This window comes from Myripristis murdjan, chromosome 5 (genome assembly GCF_902150065.1).
Source record: "Myripristis murdjan chromosome 5, fMyrMur1.1, whole genome shotgun sequence".
In the NCBI taxonomy this organism is placed as follows: domain Eukaryota; kingdom Metazoa; phylum Chordata; class Actinopteri; order Holocentriformes; family Holocentridae; genus Myripristis; species Myripristis murdjan.
In genome coordinates this window covers 15,516,297-15,538,038 of record NC_043984.1, presented here as the reverse complement: position 1 = coordinate 15,538,038, position 21,742 = coordinate 15,516,297, and the positions used below count along the sequence as shown (strand labels likewise).

Genomic DNA, 21,742 nt, shown 5'->3' with positions numbered 1-21,742 from the left:
TGTAAGGGGAAATTGTGGTGAAATTGGTGTTACTTAAAAACTAGGTGGAGTTTTCATTTACAGATACACAGGAAATGAAGGATGTCTGAGCACGTGATGGGGGGGTCTGGAAGTGAAATGTTTTCCTGTGTCAGAGTCTGTTCCGCTGTTTGTTCTCCAAGCTTTGCTGACTCACCTGCCTGTATCAGTTTCTCTGTCTCTCTCTCTGTGTCTTTGCTTTAGGAAAATGTACAGCGTGAAATGCCACTGTGAATGAGGACGAGGGAGGAAGGGAACAAAGGAATGGCTGCTCTCCCTCCCCTCTGCTTCCCTTTGGCCTTTGACTCCTGAGCATGACATCAGTAGTGGTCAGGCCCCATCAGGAAGCGAAAACAATGGGAGGGAAACTGCAAATACACCCTGCCACCTTCAACTTTGCGTTCAACCGCTTCCAGAATTGTGATGCAATTTGGGTTATCTTGTAAAATAGGACACTGGGAATTTGATTGGTACAACCAGGTTTCACTTGGTCACAAACTGGGAAATAAGCACTTCAACAACCAGCAGCTTGCCGTCTTGAGTGCATGTGGTCAACTCCATAAACTCTGACAATACCCAGTTTAACAACTTGGGAAGTGTGACTGACCTCTCACCCTTTTATTGGTGGGAAGATCACAAAAACCAAAACATCATGAAACAATATACTGAGCTACTGTGAGTCTTAAAATATGTTACGCAATACAGCTCAGCTTGCTGCCTCGGGTCTGATTTATCCTAACCAAAACAAGTACTAAAATGCTCTTAATGTGAATAAACAAGTTAAGTATTAAATTAACAAGGGTGTAAGGAGCATGCAAATGTGCCATAACACCCCAGAAATGTAGAGCAAAACACAGTCACAGATACTGTGTCTTAAAATGACTGATATCTTTCACTTCAGCTTTATGCACCTAAATATATCTAAATGTGTTATCAGGTTCTTCCTCAGTATTTGACACCTTCCGTGATTCTGGACAAATATAGAGCATTACTATCAATTTTCACCCAATTTAGTTCCAAAGTATGTTTCTGTGGTATGACTGTGATTGTTTTCTTCTCTCAGGGAGTCCATTTTTTCAGTTCCTTGGCCAACCATGTGTATGATTACACTATACCACAGTAAAAAGTAACATAATCTAAAGACAACATTAGATCCATCCAGATAAAATACGCTATAATAACGTCTCCTTATATAAAACATACAGTTATTGTTTAGCTAACAGCAGTTATATTAGATGAATCCTGAGAAAACAATATATCTCTTTTTTATCTTTTTTATCATCAAAGCATGTTATTATTTCTTTAGCAGGGCTGGCAGTCATTCAAAAGCTACAAGCTTTTTTTCCATCTCTCAACTGTGGGTAGTGGACAACTTTCACTTTATAAACACATTGTGTAACTGTCCTGCACAACGTCATATTTATGAAGTTCTTAAATTGGTGTGGCTTTTGCAGAAGCTTTTAACGCAGACAGAATTCTTAACAAAACATCAAAGACCAGTGGAGAGGAAATACATCAAAGTGACTGACCTCTGGCCCCCAAACACGCCCAACCACATTCCACACGATTACAGAGACCAGGGAATGTCTGCACACTGAAGCACTGCCCATTTTTATGCGGCTTTTCCCAATTACACATTGAAACAAATTTATGCTGCCCTGAAAAATAAGATACTATTACAACTGGAAACAGCAGCATATATTTAAGCTGTAGTTTTCTCCACAAGTGCAGCATGTCTTTACATTGTGTTCTCAAGAGTCTAACTGCATAGTTTCATCATTACAAGTGATTGAGTTAACATGGTTACCATACAGCAAAACCTACAGAATCAAACTTAACATACTGAAGAGAGCATCCACAGCTCACGCATGACCTTGACATAAGTGCAGACTACTGCTGCCACCTAGAGTAGAAGTATTACACCTTAAACAACTTGATTTCACTCAAAATGTCTGCAGATTCCCTCCCTGCTCTTTGCAGAAAGCTCAGTAGGGGACAGAAAAAAATAACTTTTGCCATGCACCCTTCTCTTGAGGCTCAACAAGACATACTGAAATTCAAGAGGGCAATAAAGAGCAGCTGACAATAAAACAATCTGGTGATGTCAGGCTTGTATTTATAGCTGCCATGGAACTATAGAAACAGCTGACAACACATAAACAAATGACCACTTGACTGAATACAACATCAATGTGTCCAGTTACTCACAGCAACCTGAGGTGATGGCATCAAGTACATAAAATTTATGGTTCTGAAACTGTTCCCTGGATGGGATAATGTTCACATTAAAACTGAAATGAATGAATGAATGAATCAATCAATCAATCAATCAATCAATGAATCAATCAATTTAGTTTTATGTCTGGCTCTGTAAGCACGACCCATCCCTCATATGATTACTCAGACACACTAAGTATTACTTAAATCACTATTACACATTCATATTCTGGCTGACAAAGTACTTGGTGATGAGAAAAAAAAATAGTATATACTAGTAGACACAAAAAAAAAAAGGTACCAATAAAATATCTGTTCAAAGATTGTAGTGCAACCTCTTGAGAAACTTTACGAATCAGTCCACCATAGGGACATACAGATGCTGGCCAACAACACTGTCTCTAACGCCAACCATGCTCTGAGCAGTGACTATGTCTAGGGCTCCATGTTTCACCGGGGTCACACTAACGCACTCTTTTGTGTATCAGTCAATCCCAAAGTTAAATGAGGAACACAATCCCAGATCGAATGTAAGCTGAAGAGCCTTGATATTTGCACTAAGTATTGTCCAGTGATTGTCATGTTATGCAAATGTATGCATTTTTGGTTTCTTGTCCTAATTTCTTCTTTTGTTGTTGTTATGTACTATTGTGTTTTGTTATGTACTGTATTGTTATGTATAAATGGTGCTGCTGCCGGTGCGCCTTTTGTCTGTGGGGAAAGCTGCTCCAATTCATGTTCCTCTAAAATACCATTTGTTTTGGATGTCTATTCTCCTTTAGTCATGGACAGGTCCCAATGTAACAAAAAAAAAAAAAAAAAAAAAAAAAATGCAATTCTGTTAGTTGGTAAGTTGTGCATTCTGTTAGATAGGCTTAACATGTTTGCCTTCCATCTTGTTTCACACTATCTCACCCCATTTCCCCATATGTTGCAAGGATAGGTGCTTATTTGTTATCCCCCAGGAAGTATCTGGTGGCTGTTAAGAACATTTATAGTTTTACTGTGACTTTTGAAACCTCAGACCTGTGATAAATAGTCTAAAACAGGACCCATGTGGTATAATGTGGTGTATGTGGAGTAGCCCATTTCCTTTGATGCTTGTTTTTCCTACAATCCCACACAGAGCTCTGTTTGACTCAGCTAAAATTGGGGTGCCATGTACGAAGGAAATATAGTATATTTATAGTTGTGTTCTCATTGGAATCTGCACTAAAACGAAACTAAAAACTGCTTATTTCTCTAACTGGTTTCCTGCAGAGCTTGTCTTCTGTTAATATTCTCTTTTTTTTTTTTTTTTTTACACCATTTATCAGTATGTCAGCATGTTGTGCAGGTCATCCTGACTTTTAGACAATAAAATGGTGTTGTTGGTGTAAAGAAAGGAAATCAAAACTACAGTATATCACATCACTCCTTTACCCGCTTGTTCTAGCTCTTTGGCCTGATCATTAATAAAGACAATACAGAGGGCTGGCGACAGAGCATCTCTCTGCTGGGGTTTGAACCAAAATGTCACTGTCCAAATATTGTAGATGTGTGCACATAGTACTAGTACCATGATACAAACCTAACGGAAAGCCTGTTGTAAGTCAATGAACTGTTTAAATGGTTAACAAGACATTTTTGACTCAAGATATGTAGCTCAGTAATGCATTTATTCAAGTATTTCCAACTAAGAAATCTGAATTATTTACAGTACATCATGTTCACTAGTGCAGGTCTGAGCTCCAATGACAGAGACAGACTTAGACATGACAATATATTACAGGAACATGACCATATATACAATAAATTTCACAAATCTTCAATAGAGCTACTACATCTTCCATTTCTCGCACACACATTCTCTCAAACAAGCCTAAGTGCATACATCAACACATACACAGACACACACAAATGCTAACACTCGTTACGTTTCACAGAAGGCAGAACTGTTAAAGCCTTTTCACATCAAGGATGTTTTTTTCCCGCGAAAAAAGACTTGCACAAGAGATACAACTCAACTTGGTGTATTCTCTAAGATTGCTTAGACACTGGCTGCAAACCTGTTGGGTAGCTGGAAAATTTACCTGAACCATTTCCATCTTTGTGATACTTAAAATATAGACTTTAGTCTATGGGGCGTGTGCCAACCATTGCACTCAAATGCATTCATCTTTACGCAATTCATATTCACACTGCATTAGTGCGAAACATTTGCTCTTCACATTTTACCCAAAATATAAATTTCACATGTCCATATTTTCCTCATTATCTCTTCAGAGCCCAAGTTCCAGTCTTGACCAGAATACTTCAGGTTGGAATGAGACATCACTCTGTCTCTACTTTCTCTGACGAGTACAAGCGCTCAGAGAGCAACCAGATGACGGGCAGACCTGTGGCTGTATTTCATGGTAGACAAGTCCAATGTAATGCTTCACACCTCACAGAGGATGATGGGGAAATCTACATGAATACAGGGGTGGTCGAGCTTCACAATTCCCTGGGGAAAAAAAAAAAATCAGTAAAAATAATAATAATAAAATAATAATAATAATAATAATAATAACTGCCACATTGAATTGAGTTGACATTTAACTGAAAAAGTAACAGGAAATTTCAACATAGGTCCATAAGCTCACCTGTGGGATCAGATTCTTCTGGATCCTCTTCAGCTTGGATTTCTTCCTGCCATTTTTTGTCACCACTGTCTCTTCGTAAAACTCATGGGCAAGGTCTCCATCCTCGTCGTAGTACAAAGAGCTATGACCACAAAACTAGAGGTTAGCCCAGAAAAGACATTACAGATGGGATTATGAACCTGATAACTAAATACATAGTGCTATGCATGAACATAGTTACCTCCTCCTGGTGAAAACAAACGGAGTAGCGTTTCTGGATCCTTTGAGCCGAGCCAAGGACTGTTCATTCACCTCACTGGTTGAATCGCCTCCGGCTCCAGTGCCTGAAAAAGGCCACACACCTTTGGCTTTGGATCCACTTCCTCCCATCCTCAAAGATGGGGCATATTCTCCAGTTTATGCCTTGAATCTGGTCAGAGGACTCTCGGTTCTTTACCAGCGACGGGATCTGAGAAGTAAAGGTGTACAACAAAAGCAGGACACATTATCAACCAGCCTCACACTGCCAAAAACTTTAGTGCAACTTTACAGCCTAGAAAAACGTGTAGTAAATCTGCGAGAAGACACTATTTATCCTTTCAAAGAGTTTAAAAAAAAAAAAAAAAAAAAAAAAAAAGAGCTGCATCTCAACCGTCTCCTCCAACAAACCTAACTGTACAGGAAATAGACCCAACACAAGCACACGCTCACATGATTAAAAATCGCTGTAAATTACCGCTGGCTCACTTATATTCAGTGAATGTCTATTATTCAATTCGCTAACCCTATGTTCACTTTGCGATGGCACTTTTTACGTTTGTTACGCAGGAGGCTAGCTGGCTAACCCGCCGGGCCAGCTGACGAGCAGCTCCTCCTCGGTTAACAATGTAAACAAACCGCCGCTAACCTAACGTTAACGTGTTCGGCATAACGGTAACGGTCAAGTTAGCCACCTAGCCAGCGAAAACTGCTCAAAAACCGACTAGGCGTTTGATAACTCGTGTTACTACATCTATGTTTTCGACAAGAGCTTGTAGGTATCCTGTCAAATCTCCAAACAGCGGCTAATTATTCAGTAGCTGACGGTACGACTAGGTTAGCCTATATGTTAGCCTCTGGTGCTGAGGCAGGTTAGCGACATTAACGGAAGCTACATGGCTACCCGCTGCTAGCTACATAAACACAGCAGGCACGTCGATAAAATACATACATGAGCATTTTGTCCTCCACCTACAAGAAGAGTACACCCAAAATAGGCTTGTGGTCAAGATGTCCCGTTAACACCTCATGCCTTACATATCCAGTGTCGACGGACATATTTTTCCTCAGCAGACAGCTAGCTGATGCCTGTGTTAGCTGACCACGGCGCTTTGATCCGAGCGATAATTAGTCAGCTGACTTTCCTGGGAAGAGATTTGACAGCTCCTTGTACACAGCAGGCAGGTGCTTTATACTATCAAGAAACAAACACCAGGGTTTATCAGAGTCATGGCTATCAATGAATGCCGATCTATCATTCGCATTGGCTCGAAACCAAGCCATTGTTGCTGGATCTGCCAGGTATTTACACGTTTATAGTCCTCTGGCAAGAAACTTACACACATACTCATTTATGACTTTAATCCTCTGGAATGAAACCAAAAACACTGGCGATTAAAGTTGAGAAAAGTCTTTAATGAATGCAGTGCATATTTGTTACAATGTACAAAGTGTTGTTGAATGAAGTTATCTTGTGCATACAGATAAAATCACAGAGGGTGAAAGGAATAAAATGTAAGGATAGTAAAAGGAAAACAGAAAAAAAAAAAAAACAAGTACAGGAAAAGTGACAGCTTCCAGTTGATCAAGTTACATTGACGATACACAGTCAACCAAAGAGATCTTGGCATTGCTCTCTCTGACATTCATAACTCCATACAAATGTCCACACATCAGTCATACCCAAAGGGACAAAAAAAAAAATACTAAAAATAAAAAACTGCACCCATCAGGATGCAAGTGTGTAGGTAGGATCTAGCAGACTCAGCCTGGGTCAAATGAAATCCAAATACCTTTCAGCGAAACACTGGTACTTAACTTTCTAACAGGACAAACGCTCATGAAATTTTACTTTGTAAGGTAAGAGGCACAGTTTTCATGACTGGTTGTCCTTAGCACTGCTCAACTTTCTATGAACAGTTTACAGAATCAATCATGCCATGGCTGCCTCATGTAATTGGCCTTATTTGGTTGCATATTATCAAAAAATAGGAATGTAACTTCCAGATTTACTACTTAACTATGCTAAAGTGCTTGATTATAGCACTGTTAACAGTTGTACGATTGACACAGGAATATTTAAAGTGGCATAAACCACTGACATTCTCTTTAAAGTTAAAGTGACACAGCTGAGGTACATTGGATAGTCAAATGGTCCCAATAATCAAAGACATCACTGGATCAGATGAATGTCTCGTCAGCCACAGTCTTGTATGCTATCCACTCTCATTCTCGCAGGCACATCAGACTCTCCAGGTGTAAGGCACTTCTCATCTCTCTCACCATTTCACACGCACATTCGCGCTAGCTCTTTCTCTCCATGTCTTGCGCCCTCTCATTCGCTCGTTCACCACAGAGGTGTTGAGTTGTGTTCTCTGGGATCTTTGGATGCAGTGATGACTGGTCATCTCAGGAAGGTTTTCCAGTCATGAGGTGCACGTTAACCCCCCGGGCAGAGTCATCTCAGCCGGGGGTCGAGCCGGCCAAAGCCTCCTGCATCTTAGTGCGGGCCAGAGCGTAGCGCTGCACTATCTGCTTGATGTGCTCCTCCTCTTCACGCTGCAGGATACGCAGGAAGTTCTTCAACTCCGGCATGGAGAACGCATGCCACTGCAGAGAGAAGAAATATTGTGTATTTGTATATGCAGAGAAAATGAGGTGGTCTGGATTTTAAACTCTGACATTCATGTTGTACTCACATTGACGTCTCCAGTTTCGTTTTCCTTCAGCACAAAACTGAGGAGTTTTTCATTGGGCCCAGCACACAGACGCAGGTGGAGCGGACGCTCATCATCAGATAGCTTGCGAAGATAAACTGAGGGAGAAGGAGACAAATAAACTCAGTTTAAAGCACAATGAGCAAATTATCAATCAAAAATGTAGAGAAAACACTAACAGCAGGGCTTAATGTTTTAATGTTGTACCTTGTAACTGGTTTTCAAAGGTGCTATAGAAATAAAGTTTATTATTATCATTATTAGGATTAAACAAGAGGAGCCATACCTTGGTCATGACGCTCGCTGCGCTCAAACAGAGCAAACTTGCCAGGATTGTCGACCACAGTAAACTTCTTCAGCAAAGCCTCAATGACCTCACGAGCAGATGTTCGGGACCGTATGTGCAGATGTTTGGATGCATCCTTGGGCAGGTAGAAGGAGGTGCGGCGTGTCACTCCAGCAGCCTTCCTCCCTCCAGCTTCATGTCCTTTCTTTGGTGGTGGGACGGAGACGGGCCGCGCCAGCTTAAACTGTACCTTTATGAAGCCAGTGTAGGAGCCATCTTTGTTCTGTTGAGGGGAATAAGAGCATGACACTGAATGAAATGAATTCTTACATTAAAATGCATAAGGTGGATGCACATTATCAATACTCACCATGTTCATGAACAGACTGCTGTTGATTTGAGCGTTGTACTCCTTCACTTTCTGCTGAATCTCTGCAGTTGTCAGCTCCTGCTTCCCCCATTCAATTTGTTCATCCTGGAGCCAAGTAAAAAAATAAACGGTGTCTGAATTTATCTGTAACTCTTACAGTATTTAACCACCAGGTGTCAGGGTTGAGCCATCACTATATTGTGTACAGGGAGTTTAATGAGCATACTATGATTTATTAGCTCCTGGAAAACTGCTGATTCTATGTAGATCATGGAGTAAAAGAGTAAACAAGACCTTAGGGAAAGCTTAACTAGTTACCAAAAAATGCATTAGTGTGGCTGAGATGCTGCTCAAATGGATTCAGAGGGATGACCCTCATGTCACAGGAGTGAGAGAGATTTAATGATTGGAGGTGGGGTTCTACATTGGAAATAAGTCTATTCATAGCGTGATGCTACTGCTGCTGGGTGAAAACAGCTTATTGTCCAAAATAAGCTCTTCAGGAACAGATATACCTGAACAGGGCAGAGTGGGTTAAAGCTTGACTGAAATATAACCAAATATGTTCTTACTCTACAGGAGTGCTTACTGTTTAGGGCATATTTATAAAATGTACAAGTGGTATTTTGGAATCGTAGGAGTTCCAACGGTAACTCTGTGTTCACCCTTCCCTTCACAGAGGTCGCACCAGTTGCATCAGACTCCAAACTTCCTGTCAACGTAGCAGAGCCGAATAAAGTGATGTCAGCTCTGCCCAATCCTGTTCTTCTACTCCTCCTATCCCATAGTGGGGGAGGGAAAAGGGAAGTAGCCATGTGGAACTTGCAGCTGTTGCAACGGCTTTGCGCTGCATTCCTTAACTTGGTATTCATGTAAAAATAGCCTCCCTTTTGCAGGCTTCCCTCATTTTTACCAAGTGGGAGAGACAATGGTTTCCTGTGTTTCACAGGACAATCCTGTGAAGTCAGCTGCCTCATCGCACATACTCTCCCAGTCATCTTTCAGTCATGCACAGTTGGCCTCTAGCATCTGCAAGACTGTTACGCCTATACTCACTGACACAGCAGCCTTAATAAGGCTCTTCCTGTGTCTAATGGTCACTCACTACTTCCTGTATGAAATGAAAATTTCACAGAATACAAGAGAACTCCATGGAAGCGTGAGGTTATTTTCCTCACTGTGTACCAGCAAGCTCTCAGTTGCTCAGTTCAATAAAGAGGATAGCAGCAGGGGTGTGTTTCCCTGAGGAGTGACATGTAATGATCCCCCTGGGCGTTGCTGTCATCAGCAATGACACTGATACTGATGTCCCCCTTATATCAAACAAACAATTTAACATTTTGATGAAAAAGGAAGCATATGAAAATCCTTACAGTATATTCCTTTCAAACACTGTCCTGTCCACAACTCATTTCTGAATGTTGCTGTGTAACAGTGTGTCTGGTGAAAAACAAACCAGTTCCATATGTTTAGGTTGCAAGTAATGGAGCTGGGTAACACACAAATCAATGTCAAGCTTAAAAGATCAATACTACTGATCCTCGGGCCGACTGAAAAGTGCTGAGTTAATGTGCAGCCGTTTTCTTGTCAATAACTCATTATATGAGAGCCAAGTTGTGCATAACATTAAAACAAGCACAAACATGCTCCCTGTATGTCTGCAAAAGAAGTGTCTTATAATTAAAATTATGCTGGGGTGTGCCTCTATAAAACAACGACAATGGTTTCAGCACAGAGACACAACACTCAGTATTACAGCACTCTTTACAGGAAATAACATGTTGCTCAATAGAAACTCATCATTGCGTGGGCGGGTGACAACAGGAACATAATCCCCCACTGCAAACAAAAAAAATAATCCAAAACATCCCATGAGTCATTTTTACCCAATCCTATATGTCTCAGCGTGAGAAGTAAGGGGATGTGAAAGCAGATGGTGGGTGATGGGAAACTTGAGCCGCTACAGTGTCACTAATCATGAATATGTGGGCTGTTCTCGCCATGGGTTGGAGCGCGTTGCAGTGCAATAATAATAATAAAAAAAAATACATTTGCTTTACAATGCTGATGAATGCGAATTGCTGCAGTTGGGGTTGTAAACATGATGCTCCTTTTTTTTTTTTTTTTTTTTTTTTTGTCTATCCAAAACTACCAGTAAATAAGAGACGGTCATTCAACAGGAGTAGAGGGGTTCAAGCGTCTGCTCTGCTGAAGGGTCCTTGAGCAAATCACAGACTAGTGCTAACTGACACTGAGCTCCCTGTAGAGGATGGGGGCGCATCAATCACTTCTCACATTAAAACAAAAAGACAAACACTGTCAGGAAGAGGAAGTAACACGACAGCGACTTTCATGAAGCGCAAACACAGCTGCATCAACTCTCACCGTATGCTACGCCTTATCGCCCAATGCGTACTTGCAAGTCCACCGTATACATTATAAATTCTGGTCCTTCTCACCTTCTTTTCTTTGCGGGGTGTGCGAATGAAGGACGTCCGGGCGGTAAAGTACTGCTCAAACTCGGAGTCGGAGTCCGAGTCGCTGCAGTAGCCGCTGCTGGTGGAGCTGCCCCAGGTCATCTCAAACGACGGGCTCTTGTCCGAGCTGCTAGCCGCGTCTGTCATCCTGACTGACTGACTGACTTCAGATGTTCAACACTGACCTGACCACTGACGCTACAGACACGGAACTGAGTGGCGGAGTGCGGAATAAAACACTTATAATAAAGACTGCCGAGAGACAATCACAAACAGGGACTCAGCTTGAACGCTAGCGAAAAAACACAACGTATCTCTAATGGTGGTGAGCTATTATCCGAATACTTTGACACGACAGACTTGTCTAGACTTAAAAAAAAAAATCTCTGCTAGTCGACCACGTTAGTACAAACTGAGAAGAGAAGCGGCTGTATGAACAGGATGTGCTGCAGCCCCCGCCCTGTCGCCCGCTTCCTCCCCCCCGCTGTGGCCCCACCCAGGCCAGTTGAGTTGAGTTTGGAAAATACACAAAACCAGCGCAACCGGCTGCGATTGGCCGCCGGGAGGAAATACCAAGACCCATGACATCAGCGCCCTCCTCCCTCCTTCCTGCGTGTCGGTACGATCCACGATGGCAGTGTGTGTGAGAGAAGCATGGAGGAATCATGTGAGGGACAGTGGTCACACAGCCGCGGTCATGTGATGAGCACAGTGAACTGGGCAAAACTGACCCTGCGTTCCAAATCGCATACTTATACTTTTTACTTTTAGTATGTACTGCAGCTGCCCTTACAAAGTATGTAGTTTAGTATATATTGGGACATACTAATTATTTTTTTCCCTACTAAATAGTATGGTAGTATGAGTATTGGAACACAGGGTGAGTTAGGCACCCAGCACAAACTGGACATCCTGCAATCCCAGCTGAAGTTAACACTTCAATTAAAGAAAAAAAAACAAAAAAAAAAACAACTGTTTGTGATCCTTTACTGGTTACCTCATTAGTGAGCTAGTCCAGGGGGATAAACCAAGTTCAACAGACCTTGTATTGTGTTGTCTTGCAGTTCCTTTCAGTTTTACTTTGACATATTTGAGGTAAAGAAAAAAAAATGTTTAAGAGTACTGCTGCTTTTGCACTGATGGCACTGATGTATGAAACACTTATGGTGGAAAAAGTAAAAAAAAAAAAAAAAAAAAAAAAAAAAAAAAAAAGAAGCAAATAATTAAAGATATATCTAAACCAAAATAATCTACTTATTAATCTACACGTATTAAAAAACAAACAAACAACCAAAAAAACCCAAAACAATGGCTATTGAGACATTTCAGCTCATGTTTTTACCCTAGTTAAGACATAAAGGTTGGCTTGAAAAGTTCAAGAAATAAATCTCTTCACTGTTTAAAAAATAGTCAAAGATCATTTTAAGCACTCCCAGAACTATTTCAGAAGCACATGTAATCAGGATATGCAATTTGTTTGGGTAATGCAATACAGCACAGGTTCCGTTTTCTTAGGTTTCCTCATTTTTATACTTAAAATATGGAAGACTGCTTCGTTCCTGCCCAGCCCTGAGGGAGTCAGACTGTGTAAACGAATGAGCACCCAGAGATTTTCTCAGACATTTATAGATTAACCCTGACTGGACAAAAGGAAACACCATTTTAATATGCAACATGTCAAGAATCTGCTTTTTTTCTGATAAAAGGCATAATGATCGCATCCCTTCTGCATGTAGTGTGCTTAATGTTTCTGCAACGTACATAAATTCCCACAGTGCCCTGAGAAACATCTCTGGCCATGCCCTCATATTCTACGCTGAACATTTTCCTGGAATTTTTTACATCTATTTTTCCAGCCTGCCTCAGAAGAGCATCTGGTGCCTGGTATGTGGACCAGCACTGTAAAAATATCCATCAACCTCTGCACAGCACTGACTTTAATGGTTGAAAAACAGAAAGAAAGAAAAGAAAAAAAATGTACCAGTCTATGGGATTAACAGGAGTATTAAATCATTTGTGCCACTTGCCACGCCCGATCAAACAAAGTTGATACTAAAACATCAAAGTCCCTCCTCGCTACACAGACCTGCAGGACGGCTCACTCAGTTGTGCACACACCTGTCTTTAACTGTATTCACATGAGGGTGTTTTTACTTCATACACCATGCAGAAATGTCATCTGATTTTTATGATTCTTATTCTTTGGTAACTTGAATTTTGTGGGGGGAACAAATAAACTGGACTTGTCACAACGTTAAGGGTGCTATGTGTAGCAATTTGTGGTTTTCTAATTTGAGACACTTCCCATAAATCTTTTCGCTTCCTATCACAAAGAAGTTGTTGCTATGGTTCCCCCTCCCTGGCATTGCTCTGCATACATTTGCTTTGAGGAACAAGAAGATAAGGGTGCTTTTATAGCACCCGATAACAGCAAAAAGGCATTCTAGGTAAGACAATGCGAAGTTGAAGCTACACATTTACAACAGTGGAACTGGAATGAAGTTGTTTTTTTTTTTGTTTTTGTTTTTTTTTTCAGTGTAAAACTGTTCCCATTTTGTGCCATTAAGCAATATCCATTTGTGCCATGTGCCAAACAATAAAGCAATTTCCACATTAAATCCACCCTGATAACACATGACATGCAGCATAGAGGCTGCCAGTGTTTTTGGTGATGCTCTCATTTGTCATTACAAATTTAATTACACTAATGGCTCTATGGTAATAATGTGGTGAATATAATGCATTGATGTATGAAATTCCACATGCATACAATGTAACAGTGAGTATAGCCATTTTGTTTGTATGCAAGGTTGCATACGAGCCTTGAAAACAACAACAACAACAACAAAAAACATAGGTAGAGTATATGTTTTCCTCATCTGGTATGGTTCTTACCACATTTGTGTCTGTTTCTATGGTGTGCTCCACGACACATGCATGATCAAGCGTGGAGCCTCGGTCCCACCTGCAGTCTAACTGGATGAGGGCACGGCAACGGTAGTGGCATGTGAATCTACAATCTGGAAGATTGGCAGTAAATATGGAACACAGATTGAAAAGAAAGATCAGAATACATGCAACCTTCCACTGAAGTTAACTTAAATTGACTTAATTAAAAAAGACACCCTAAAACATATAAATACAAATGAGATAATAGTGGCAATGTTTAGTTTTTATGATAAATTTGACTTAAAACAGTTTGGAATCCTAAATGGCTGATGTCCTCCACTGGCCGTTTAGAGTCATTACAGTTGCTTTCCCAGTTATCATGGCCTCTGCTTCTCCAAGATATGTCCTCACTCACATACAAAACATTTCATCTGCTGAGTGCAGCTGTTAAATAAAATTGAGAACTGAGATATGCTTAGGTCATGACAAACAATGATGATCCATGCATGTGAAATTCAAACTGACATTCTGCATTCATACATTTATGAGGTGTTGATGGTGTTCATAAGGACAGTGGTTGCTGTGGTCATTAGTGCAAGGTCTGCAAAGACAAAGGCCGTTGTTTTGCATATGCTTTACACAAACCACAACTAGATTTTGTTGGGTTTCAGTTGATGGAAAGGAAGTTCAAGTTCTAATGCAACCCTAAAATATTTCTTTAGCAAGAACTGCATGCTTAAATTGCTGCTTGCATGTCAACCACTGGTGGGAAGTGGTAATGTTTGCCTTTATAGAAATGCCAAATCAAAATACGTCATTGCTCAGCAGTGGCTACTACAGCCCTTGAAGTAACCTGTTTCCCACCTCTGACAGACAATAGCTAAAACTATATGAGGCTTAGCAAATGATGCAGTTAGAACAGGCATCTAAGATACACAGATACAGAGCTGTTTGAACCTATGGCTACACTGGTGAAGTTTCATAAAAGGGTATACTGTATTGCTTGTGCTGCTTTTCATCCTGACCATGCATGTACACAAACACACACACACAAGCATCCTGTGCATGTGTACTCACTGGCACACCGCAGGCTCTGCTTGTACAGGCCCCAGATGAAGTCTCCACACAGGTCACACCATGTAGGCTGAGCATGGCTGCAGGGCTGGAAGTTGTGCCCCTCTCCCTTCTCCGCTTTGAGCTGTGAATCCTCGGCATCATTCAGCAATCTGATGATGCCCACCCGGCTCAGCAGCTCTGGGACCTTCCCTGGGCTGATCCTCAGGGCGTTGGTCCTCTCCAGGCGAGGAGGTGAGCGGGGCACCTGTGTGCTGGTCAGCTCTATCTGGTCTGTGCCCAGCCTCAGGTCACGGAGCTCGATGAACTCCCCCCAAGACATTGTCTCTCACAGCCTGCCCGCCTCCATTATCACTGCCACGGAGAAATGACAGGCTAAAACAGGCTGACCAAGCAAAACAGCTAGGAACTGTTATCAACTATGAATTATGTTTTTAAGATGAAAAATGATTCACCACATGGTTACAACAATTATTGCGTAATACCTCTGTGGCCGTTGTCGCCATCCTCTAGCGGGACGTCCTGAGCTTGTTCTTCTGTATCACGGGACTGAAGTAAGTTTAAAATCCACATTAGACTTCAAATCGTTAAGGCGGTAAACTTGAATGACTACCTTTGTAATCCACTCTCCCTTGAATAAAACAATGAGAGGTGCATTTGGGAGGGGGGATCCGGGTGATGAAAATTCAGAGTAGTCCCAAACAGCCTGCTTGGTTGATGAAATGATGTATTTCTGACAATGCAATACAGGTTGTCTTCCGTCTAACTCACCAAAAACAGGGAGGGAAGCACCCTCGCCGCACCGCTTTTGTCTCAAAACGTCTTCCAGGCAGCGAGAAAAACTTTCCGCACACTCTGTTGGTTTCCAAGTAACGGAGGTGTGCAGCCGCGGCTACATCTCTGGAAATAATCTATCACCGGCTGGTCAGCCAAGGAGCGCCCATTTGTTGTGTAAGAAGCCTGCTACACTGAAACAGCGGCACTCTGTGAGCCAATCGCCTTGCTTTTTTAAGTAAGAAAGCTTATCACCAAAGAAGAGAAAGTGAGATGAGACTAACTGAGCCGATGACATCCGGAATTTTTTCACATAGGGGGTGCTTCTGAGTACAGAGCAGCTGAGTGGGCGTACTGTATCCTCCACCCCTCCAGTGGCCCATATTGTGATGAACCTGGGCTTCACTCACCACAGCAGGGAAAACCTACCAAAAATGTCATGTAAACATTGACACCTATGATTATAATACTACCTACTAAATCCATGCGCTCATTTGATGCCGTTTTGTGTATTTACGCCTTGTCTTTAAGTGACAAGTCAGATTCATGAATTAAGTCAGAGATCAAAGTCTTAACATTGTCTTGTCTTGCACAAATATTAACTAAGAAAGGGGATGAGAAATTTCAGGCCATTCCATCTGAGTAAGTATTAAATAGAGCTGATGACTACCATACAGATTTTGCTATAAAATTGATAAAAGTTTGTATTTCTAACTCTATGATGGAGAAGTTTTTTTTTTTTGTTTGTTTGTTTTTTAATACTTCAGACAACATATGGTGGTGGGTAATAGCCATGTGCAAAAAGACAAAGCACAGCAACTTGTTGAAACAATTTAATCTGCAGCTGGTGTAGTGAGGTACACTCATTTCCACACTGTCAAACCCAAGATCAAAGGAATGTAAGATCTCTTTTGACAGAGAAGGCATGCACACCAACCAGGAGAAAGCCTCTGTAATCCTGAGGCTATTAAATCTTTGAAAATTGAAAGCTTGGTCAAACAGTACAATAAAAAAATAAATGAATGCATATTAAGAAATAGGTCTGCAACTTTGGTTTCTCAAAAATGAAATTCCCAACATGAAGCATCACTCATTTTACAAGTGTTACTAACTTATTAGAAAAGTACAAAATACAAACATAATGTTCTGTTCTCATCCCTTCAACAACTCAAGATCTTCACCTCCCATCAGTCCAAGCATTTGCTTCAGAGGTCTCTGTTAGGCGCTAATATTTAAATCCCTCTGAATCTTCTCTGTAGCATCTGCCATCAGCTGGCAGGCTCTCTTGTGTTTGGGCCAGTGCTTCACCTGGCATTCTCTGGAAAGAACAAAAAGGCAAACAAGAAGTTAGGCCTTTTTCAGAAAAATGTATTATCTTTTTCAGAAATATGTATTATCTTGTCTGATCATCTTGGATCCATGCAGACATATAGAGTTAACTCTATGTCTTACCTGTGACAGTACCACTCTCCCTGGCAGCGAGAGCATCTCTTGCTAGCCTCCTTCCCACAGGATCCACACTTGGGTTTCTCAGGGATCAAGCTTTCCATAACATCCAAGTTGTAGGTCTGGGCCAACCTTGACAGAAAGAAATATAATTAATTTGAAGAGTGACGAGGGCTTATTTGAGTACCGTTACTGTGTCCCTTCGGTCCTCCAGTATTACCTCTGTGCTTGTTGTCTCAGGTCATTTTCAGAGAGGTTGAATGTTTCTTTGACTTGATACTTGGCGATGGCCTTCCACTTGCCAGAATTCTCACGCATGATGTGGTTCCACATCTCTGGGATCTACAGAAAGACAAAAACTTAGTATTGGCTTAATATGAAGTGGTAAATGCAGAGGCACAGTTAGATATACAGATGTGTGTTTGTTTGTACCTGCTCCAGAATGAGCTCTTTTTTCGGAGGGGCAGGGTCCATAACAGCAAGATGAGCAAGGAACTGCTTCAGTGCTGCCAGGTTTGGTAACTGGTCAATCAGCTCTTCTGTTAAGAAACCACTGAGCTGCGGCACATGGACAATAAGCTTAACAAGATTAGAAAAGAACCTTTTCCCACTATAATTTAAACCTAACTTATGTTGTACATCTTACACAGACTGCCTGAGAAGGAGAAAAATAGATTGTGATGTTAGAATGATGCATGAATCTCTAATGTTACATAATTCATGTAGCAGGAAGAGGGAGAGAAAACTAATAATAGGAGGAAGCTCCTCAGTCAAAACAACCTCTGGAAAATGAGCCTGTATTTTGATGAGGGAGCGGATCAGATAAGATGTTGGGGGACAATGATCTGGCACTCACACACTTCCTAAGCTTCAGTTTGGAGCGAGTATCCAGCAGACAGTGGATGGAGGAGGAGCCATTGATTGTTATGATTTATAATGATCACATGATGAGAGTGTGTGTGTCTTTTTTGTAGTGCCTGGGAGAAATCAGTTTCACTCACAACACACCTTGAGGAGCTGATTCTTGTTGAAAATTGTTGAAGTCATATTTCCTTTGACAGTCCTCCTTTAGCAGCAGATTGTAAAGAGTAATCCAGACCTGGCCATCTAGTTTTGTCATCTTTGAATGGTCCTCAGATGGAATCTTCTGCCATCTGCCATTTATGTACTTTTCTACCTCACCTTGTGGGAAGCAACAGAATAGAGGATCACTAATACGGCAAAATGCCATTTCTAACAGATGTGAAAATATAAGGATGCATTTGATTAAAACAGTGATGAATGTGAGTGATATTTACCTGAACTTTTGCAACTCCAAGGGCAGCAGTCAATCAGCTGTACCATTACACAAGGCATGTTGTGGGTGCACAACATCCGATTGATAACACTGATCCTGTACCAAAAAAACAAACAAACAAACAAAAAAAAAAAAACAATGTGTGTATATGTGTGTGTGTAGATATATGTGTGTGTATGTATATATCATCAGCATTGCATTGTGCTTCTGTAAAATACAAGTAAATACTTCAATTTGAAGTGAAATTCCATAAAACACTGAATGAATTTCAATTTTGACAGATTATCTGTATGCTTGTACTCCTGAATCCTCATTGTCGGCCAGATAGCTTTATATTTCCTCCTACCTGTCAGCGTGGTCAGTGATGTAGCGCAGGACAGACAGAGCCTTGAGGGAGATCTCAAACTCTAATGCAGCACTCTGAATCTGCAACTCCTTCACCGGGACAAAAGAGAGACTCTTCTTAAGTTAAAAAGAGACTACCCTGCTGTGGTCTGAAGTATACCTATTAAGTAAAAACAACTTCTTTACCTCTACTGAGGAGACATCTTGTCTTTCTGCCAGGCTGTGTCGGTCCTGAGCTGAAGCACCTTCCCTGCAGGTTTTACTAGCCAGCAGAGTGAGTTTGCGGTGGCAGTAATCCACCAAGTCAACAACCGAGTCATCAGCTGCCTCATATGAATCCTACGCCACACACAAAGCACTTTCTATGAAACACATAAAGCTTTATTTACAGTTAGATAACAACCTTTCTGTATAGTGAGGCCAGAGTCTGCATGACCTGACTGCGTGATCACTTCCTTGCTTGAATATATGTAATATATGGCGCATAAATATAGTCCATTGATATGTGATTGCTTCTAAATATGCATTTGTGTGCAAACTCACCTTATGATACATGATAGTTTCAAGCAAATTTATGATTGTGGCCTCATGGTGAATCTAAGAAACATAAAGAAGCACATAAGAGAAAATGGCATTAGTTACAGTATGATAACCACTTCAAACTGATCCTTATATCACATTTAGTCACACTCACCACCATGTAAAGATTAAATGTGATTTTAGGGTTGAAGTCCTGCAACTGACAAAGAATAGGAAACACTTTCTGCTTCCACAGCTCCACTAGAATCATCTCATGGACCAGGGTGGGGATCTAGACACAGGAAGGAAACAAAAAGATGCCTCACTCATTGCCTGTTTTTGAACATGTCTACTGTGCTCTAATCATTGGCAAGCAATAGGGACAAGACGACCAGTGGTAGTGATCACCTTTCCATGTAACACAAGCATCTCCTTGATGAACTCATCGTGTGCAGCAGAAGCATTCAGTATTGCCTGCATGTTCAGTTTCTCTATATACTCATGTTGTCTGAACCACCTGTGGACAAAGAGAACATCATAAATGAAGCAATTCAATGTCATGATTGACTGATCTGTGTGTAGCCTGCCAACTTTACTGTCACCCATTCATTTTACCAGTCAGATTCACCCAATACCTCTCACTGGCCTGCTTGAATAAACAAACCTAAAGCAAGAAAATCCTGCTTTTGATCATGTTAATTTCCTTTTTTGCTTGTAGTGTTTGAATGGATGCCGCTTTATTGTATATCACTGTATCGACAATTCTCATCAGGCAGACACACTTGCTGAATGTGTGATGCACATTTTTGTAGCCCTGCTAAATGTTGATTTTAATCTCAAGTGTGTTTCAATCCCATGCTGTTGCTGGTTATGTTTCCATTTTGTTTAAATGTCCTTGGTGTTACGGATTCGCCGTCCAAAATAAACCCTCATGCTGTAAAGTTTTATCTTATCTTACACTTTCCTTGTGGAATTGTCAATCAAATCATAAACTACTGTATTAGAAAGCTGCAAAAGTGCCAGCTTTCTGAGAGGAGACGTCGATGTTACTCTAACTTTTCTTATACGCAATTCTTAACTGGGAAACTGTATGTTCATGTATGAAGAAGTCAGTGTGTTGCAATATCTTGATAAAAGTAATTTCCTGAGGTTTTATCATGTAACTTAAGGCGTGACAGTTGCTTCACAGCGCAACCCACCTAGCTTGGAGGCTTTAATTTTATTTATATATTTGTTTATTTCTGACGTAGCGTACGTTAGCTTATCCGTCTTACCTTGGAGAGCCGATGTCTCTGAGGGAGAAAGTTTCCAGGTTTTGGATAAATCCCTCTGCCTCAGCGTGCAGAAGTACCGACGTTTCCATTTAGTACACGAACTTAATCAAGTTAGCAAGTCTAAAAATAATATCGTGTGTCATTCAAGACAGGTTATTGCTGAAGAGTGGCGTTAGGTGGGAACTTCGCTTTATGTCCTGTGGTTGTCATAGAAACTGCAAACCAAAACGCAGTACACTTCCTATCTTCAGCCACGAGGGGGCAGTAGAAGTATTAATACACGTGGACGAGCCACACAGCGTGTTTGCCTGTGTGTCTTCAAATACTAAAACGTGAAAAAGACAGCCATTCATAAGGTCTTGGTTGGCCGGTCAAACCAGATTGCCAAGAAGGTATGAATTCAATTAACTCTGGCAAAATCATCCACTATACAACATTTAAATAGAGCAGGCTGTGTAAAAAAAGAAATGGCTAAGTCACCAACTTCCTGAAAATCAAACAGATCATCCTTTCTCTGCTTTGGCTGTGACCCAGACTTAATGGTTGTCCAATAAAAAACCCATTCAGTGAGCAAACAAGCCAGCCAACTCAAAATAATATTAAAATCTAGAGTATATTGGTTAACTGTTCGCTCCATAGACCTGATATGACGTGGGCTCGATAGGAAACTTCAGTATCATAGTGATGATTCACACCATATGTGCATGACAAAGCACTGATTCAGTCAGATGTATATCATTTCAGTCTATGAATCAGATTTACTGAATGGGTGACATTAAGTAGTATTAGCAGTATGAAATGCACCTGGTATTTGTTTTATGGGCTTGATATAATAGTAAAATCTGATTCAACTAATCTAGGTTGTAGCCAGAATAATGAAGGATTGGTGTGTCTGATTTCCTGCAATTCAGACTGGCGCATTAGCCATTAAGCAGATGTCGTTGCTCTAATCTGGGTTTTTGTTTTGGTCAGTGAATAGGGATTCCCTGCAGACCGGCTGGACAATCTGGATTTGAGAAGTTATAGTTGATAGGAATTAGTCCTCCGCTGAATTGGGTTATTCCTGAAATTTCAGCAATATGAACTGTGAGATTATCCACCCCATGGAATAAAAATGTGCATCTTTTGCACAGTGTTTTTTTTTTTTTTTTTTTTAACCATGTAAATAATATGCAACC

General features: G+C 40.9%; 3 protein-coding genes across 5 annotated transcripts; all 3 read right to left on the bottom strand.

The window, feature by feature from the left end:
* Positions 1-3,874: 3,874 nt before the first annotated feature.
* On the bottom strand, positions 3,875-6,238 carry tusc2a (tumor suppressor 2, mitochondrial calcium regulator a). Of its 2 annotated transcripts, none has more exons than XM_030052618.1 (4): positions 6,073-6,238; positions 5,080-5,307; positions 4,860-4,980; positions 3,875-4,720 (listed from the first exon to the last, which is right to left on the bottom strand). In XM_030052618.1, exons 2-4 carry the CDS (start codon positions 5,226-5,228, stop codon positions 4,655-4,657), a joined length of 336 nt encoding a protein of 111 aa, XP_029908478.1. In that variant the 5' UTR covers positions 5,229-5,307; positions 6,073-6,238; the 3' UTR covers positions 3,875-4,654. The 2 variants fall into 2 exon arrangements, with proteins under 2 accessions (XP_029908478.1, XP_029908477.1); XM_030052617.1 differs by having other exon boundaries at positions 6,049-6,237.
* A 253-nt stretch (positions 6,239-6,491) lies between these two features.
* LOC115359877 (ras association domain-containing protein 1) lies at positions 6,492-15,860 on the bottom strand. 2 transcript variants are annotated; one of them, XM_030052556.1, is made up of 7 exons: positions 15,395-15,860; positions 14,913-15,263; positions 13,842-13,966; positions 8,470-8,574; positions 8,100-8,382; positions 7,796-7,911; positions 6,492-7,706 (listed from the first exon to the last, which is right to left on the bottom strand). In XM_030052556.1, exons 2-7 carry the CDS (start codon positions 15,229-15,231, stop codon positions 7,560-7,562), a joined length of 1,095 nt encoding a protein of 364 aa, XP_029908416.1. In that variant the 5' UTR covers positions 15,232-15,263; positions 15,395-15,860; the 3' UTR covers positions 6,492-7,559. The 2 variants fall into 2 exon arrangements, with proteins under 2 accessions (XP_029908416.1, XP_029908417.1); XM_030052557.1 differs by lacking the exons at positions 13,842-13,966; positions 14,913-15,263; positions 15,395-15,860 and adding an exon at positions 10,929-11,394.
* Positions 15,861-16,565: 705 nt separating this feature from the next.
* zmynd10 (zinc finger, MYND-type containing 10) lies at positions 16,566-20,695 on the bottom strand. Its single transcript, XM_030052104.1, is given in 13 exon segments — positions 16,566-17,001; positions 17,136-17,261; positions 17,350-17,471; positions 17,562-17,687; positions 18,138-18,173; positions 18,175-18,311; positions 18,428-18,522; positions 18,773-18,861; positions 18,958-19,110; positions 19,315-19,368; positions 19,466-19,582; positions 19,699-19,807; positions 20,565-20,695. Coding segments are annotated over 13 exon segments (1,353 nt in total). The 5' UTR covers positions 20,654-20,695; the 3' UTR covers positions 16,566-16,901.
* Between the last annotated feature and the right edge of the window lie 1,047 nt (positions 20,696-21,742).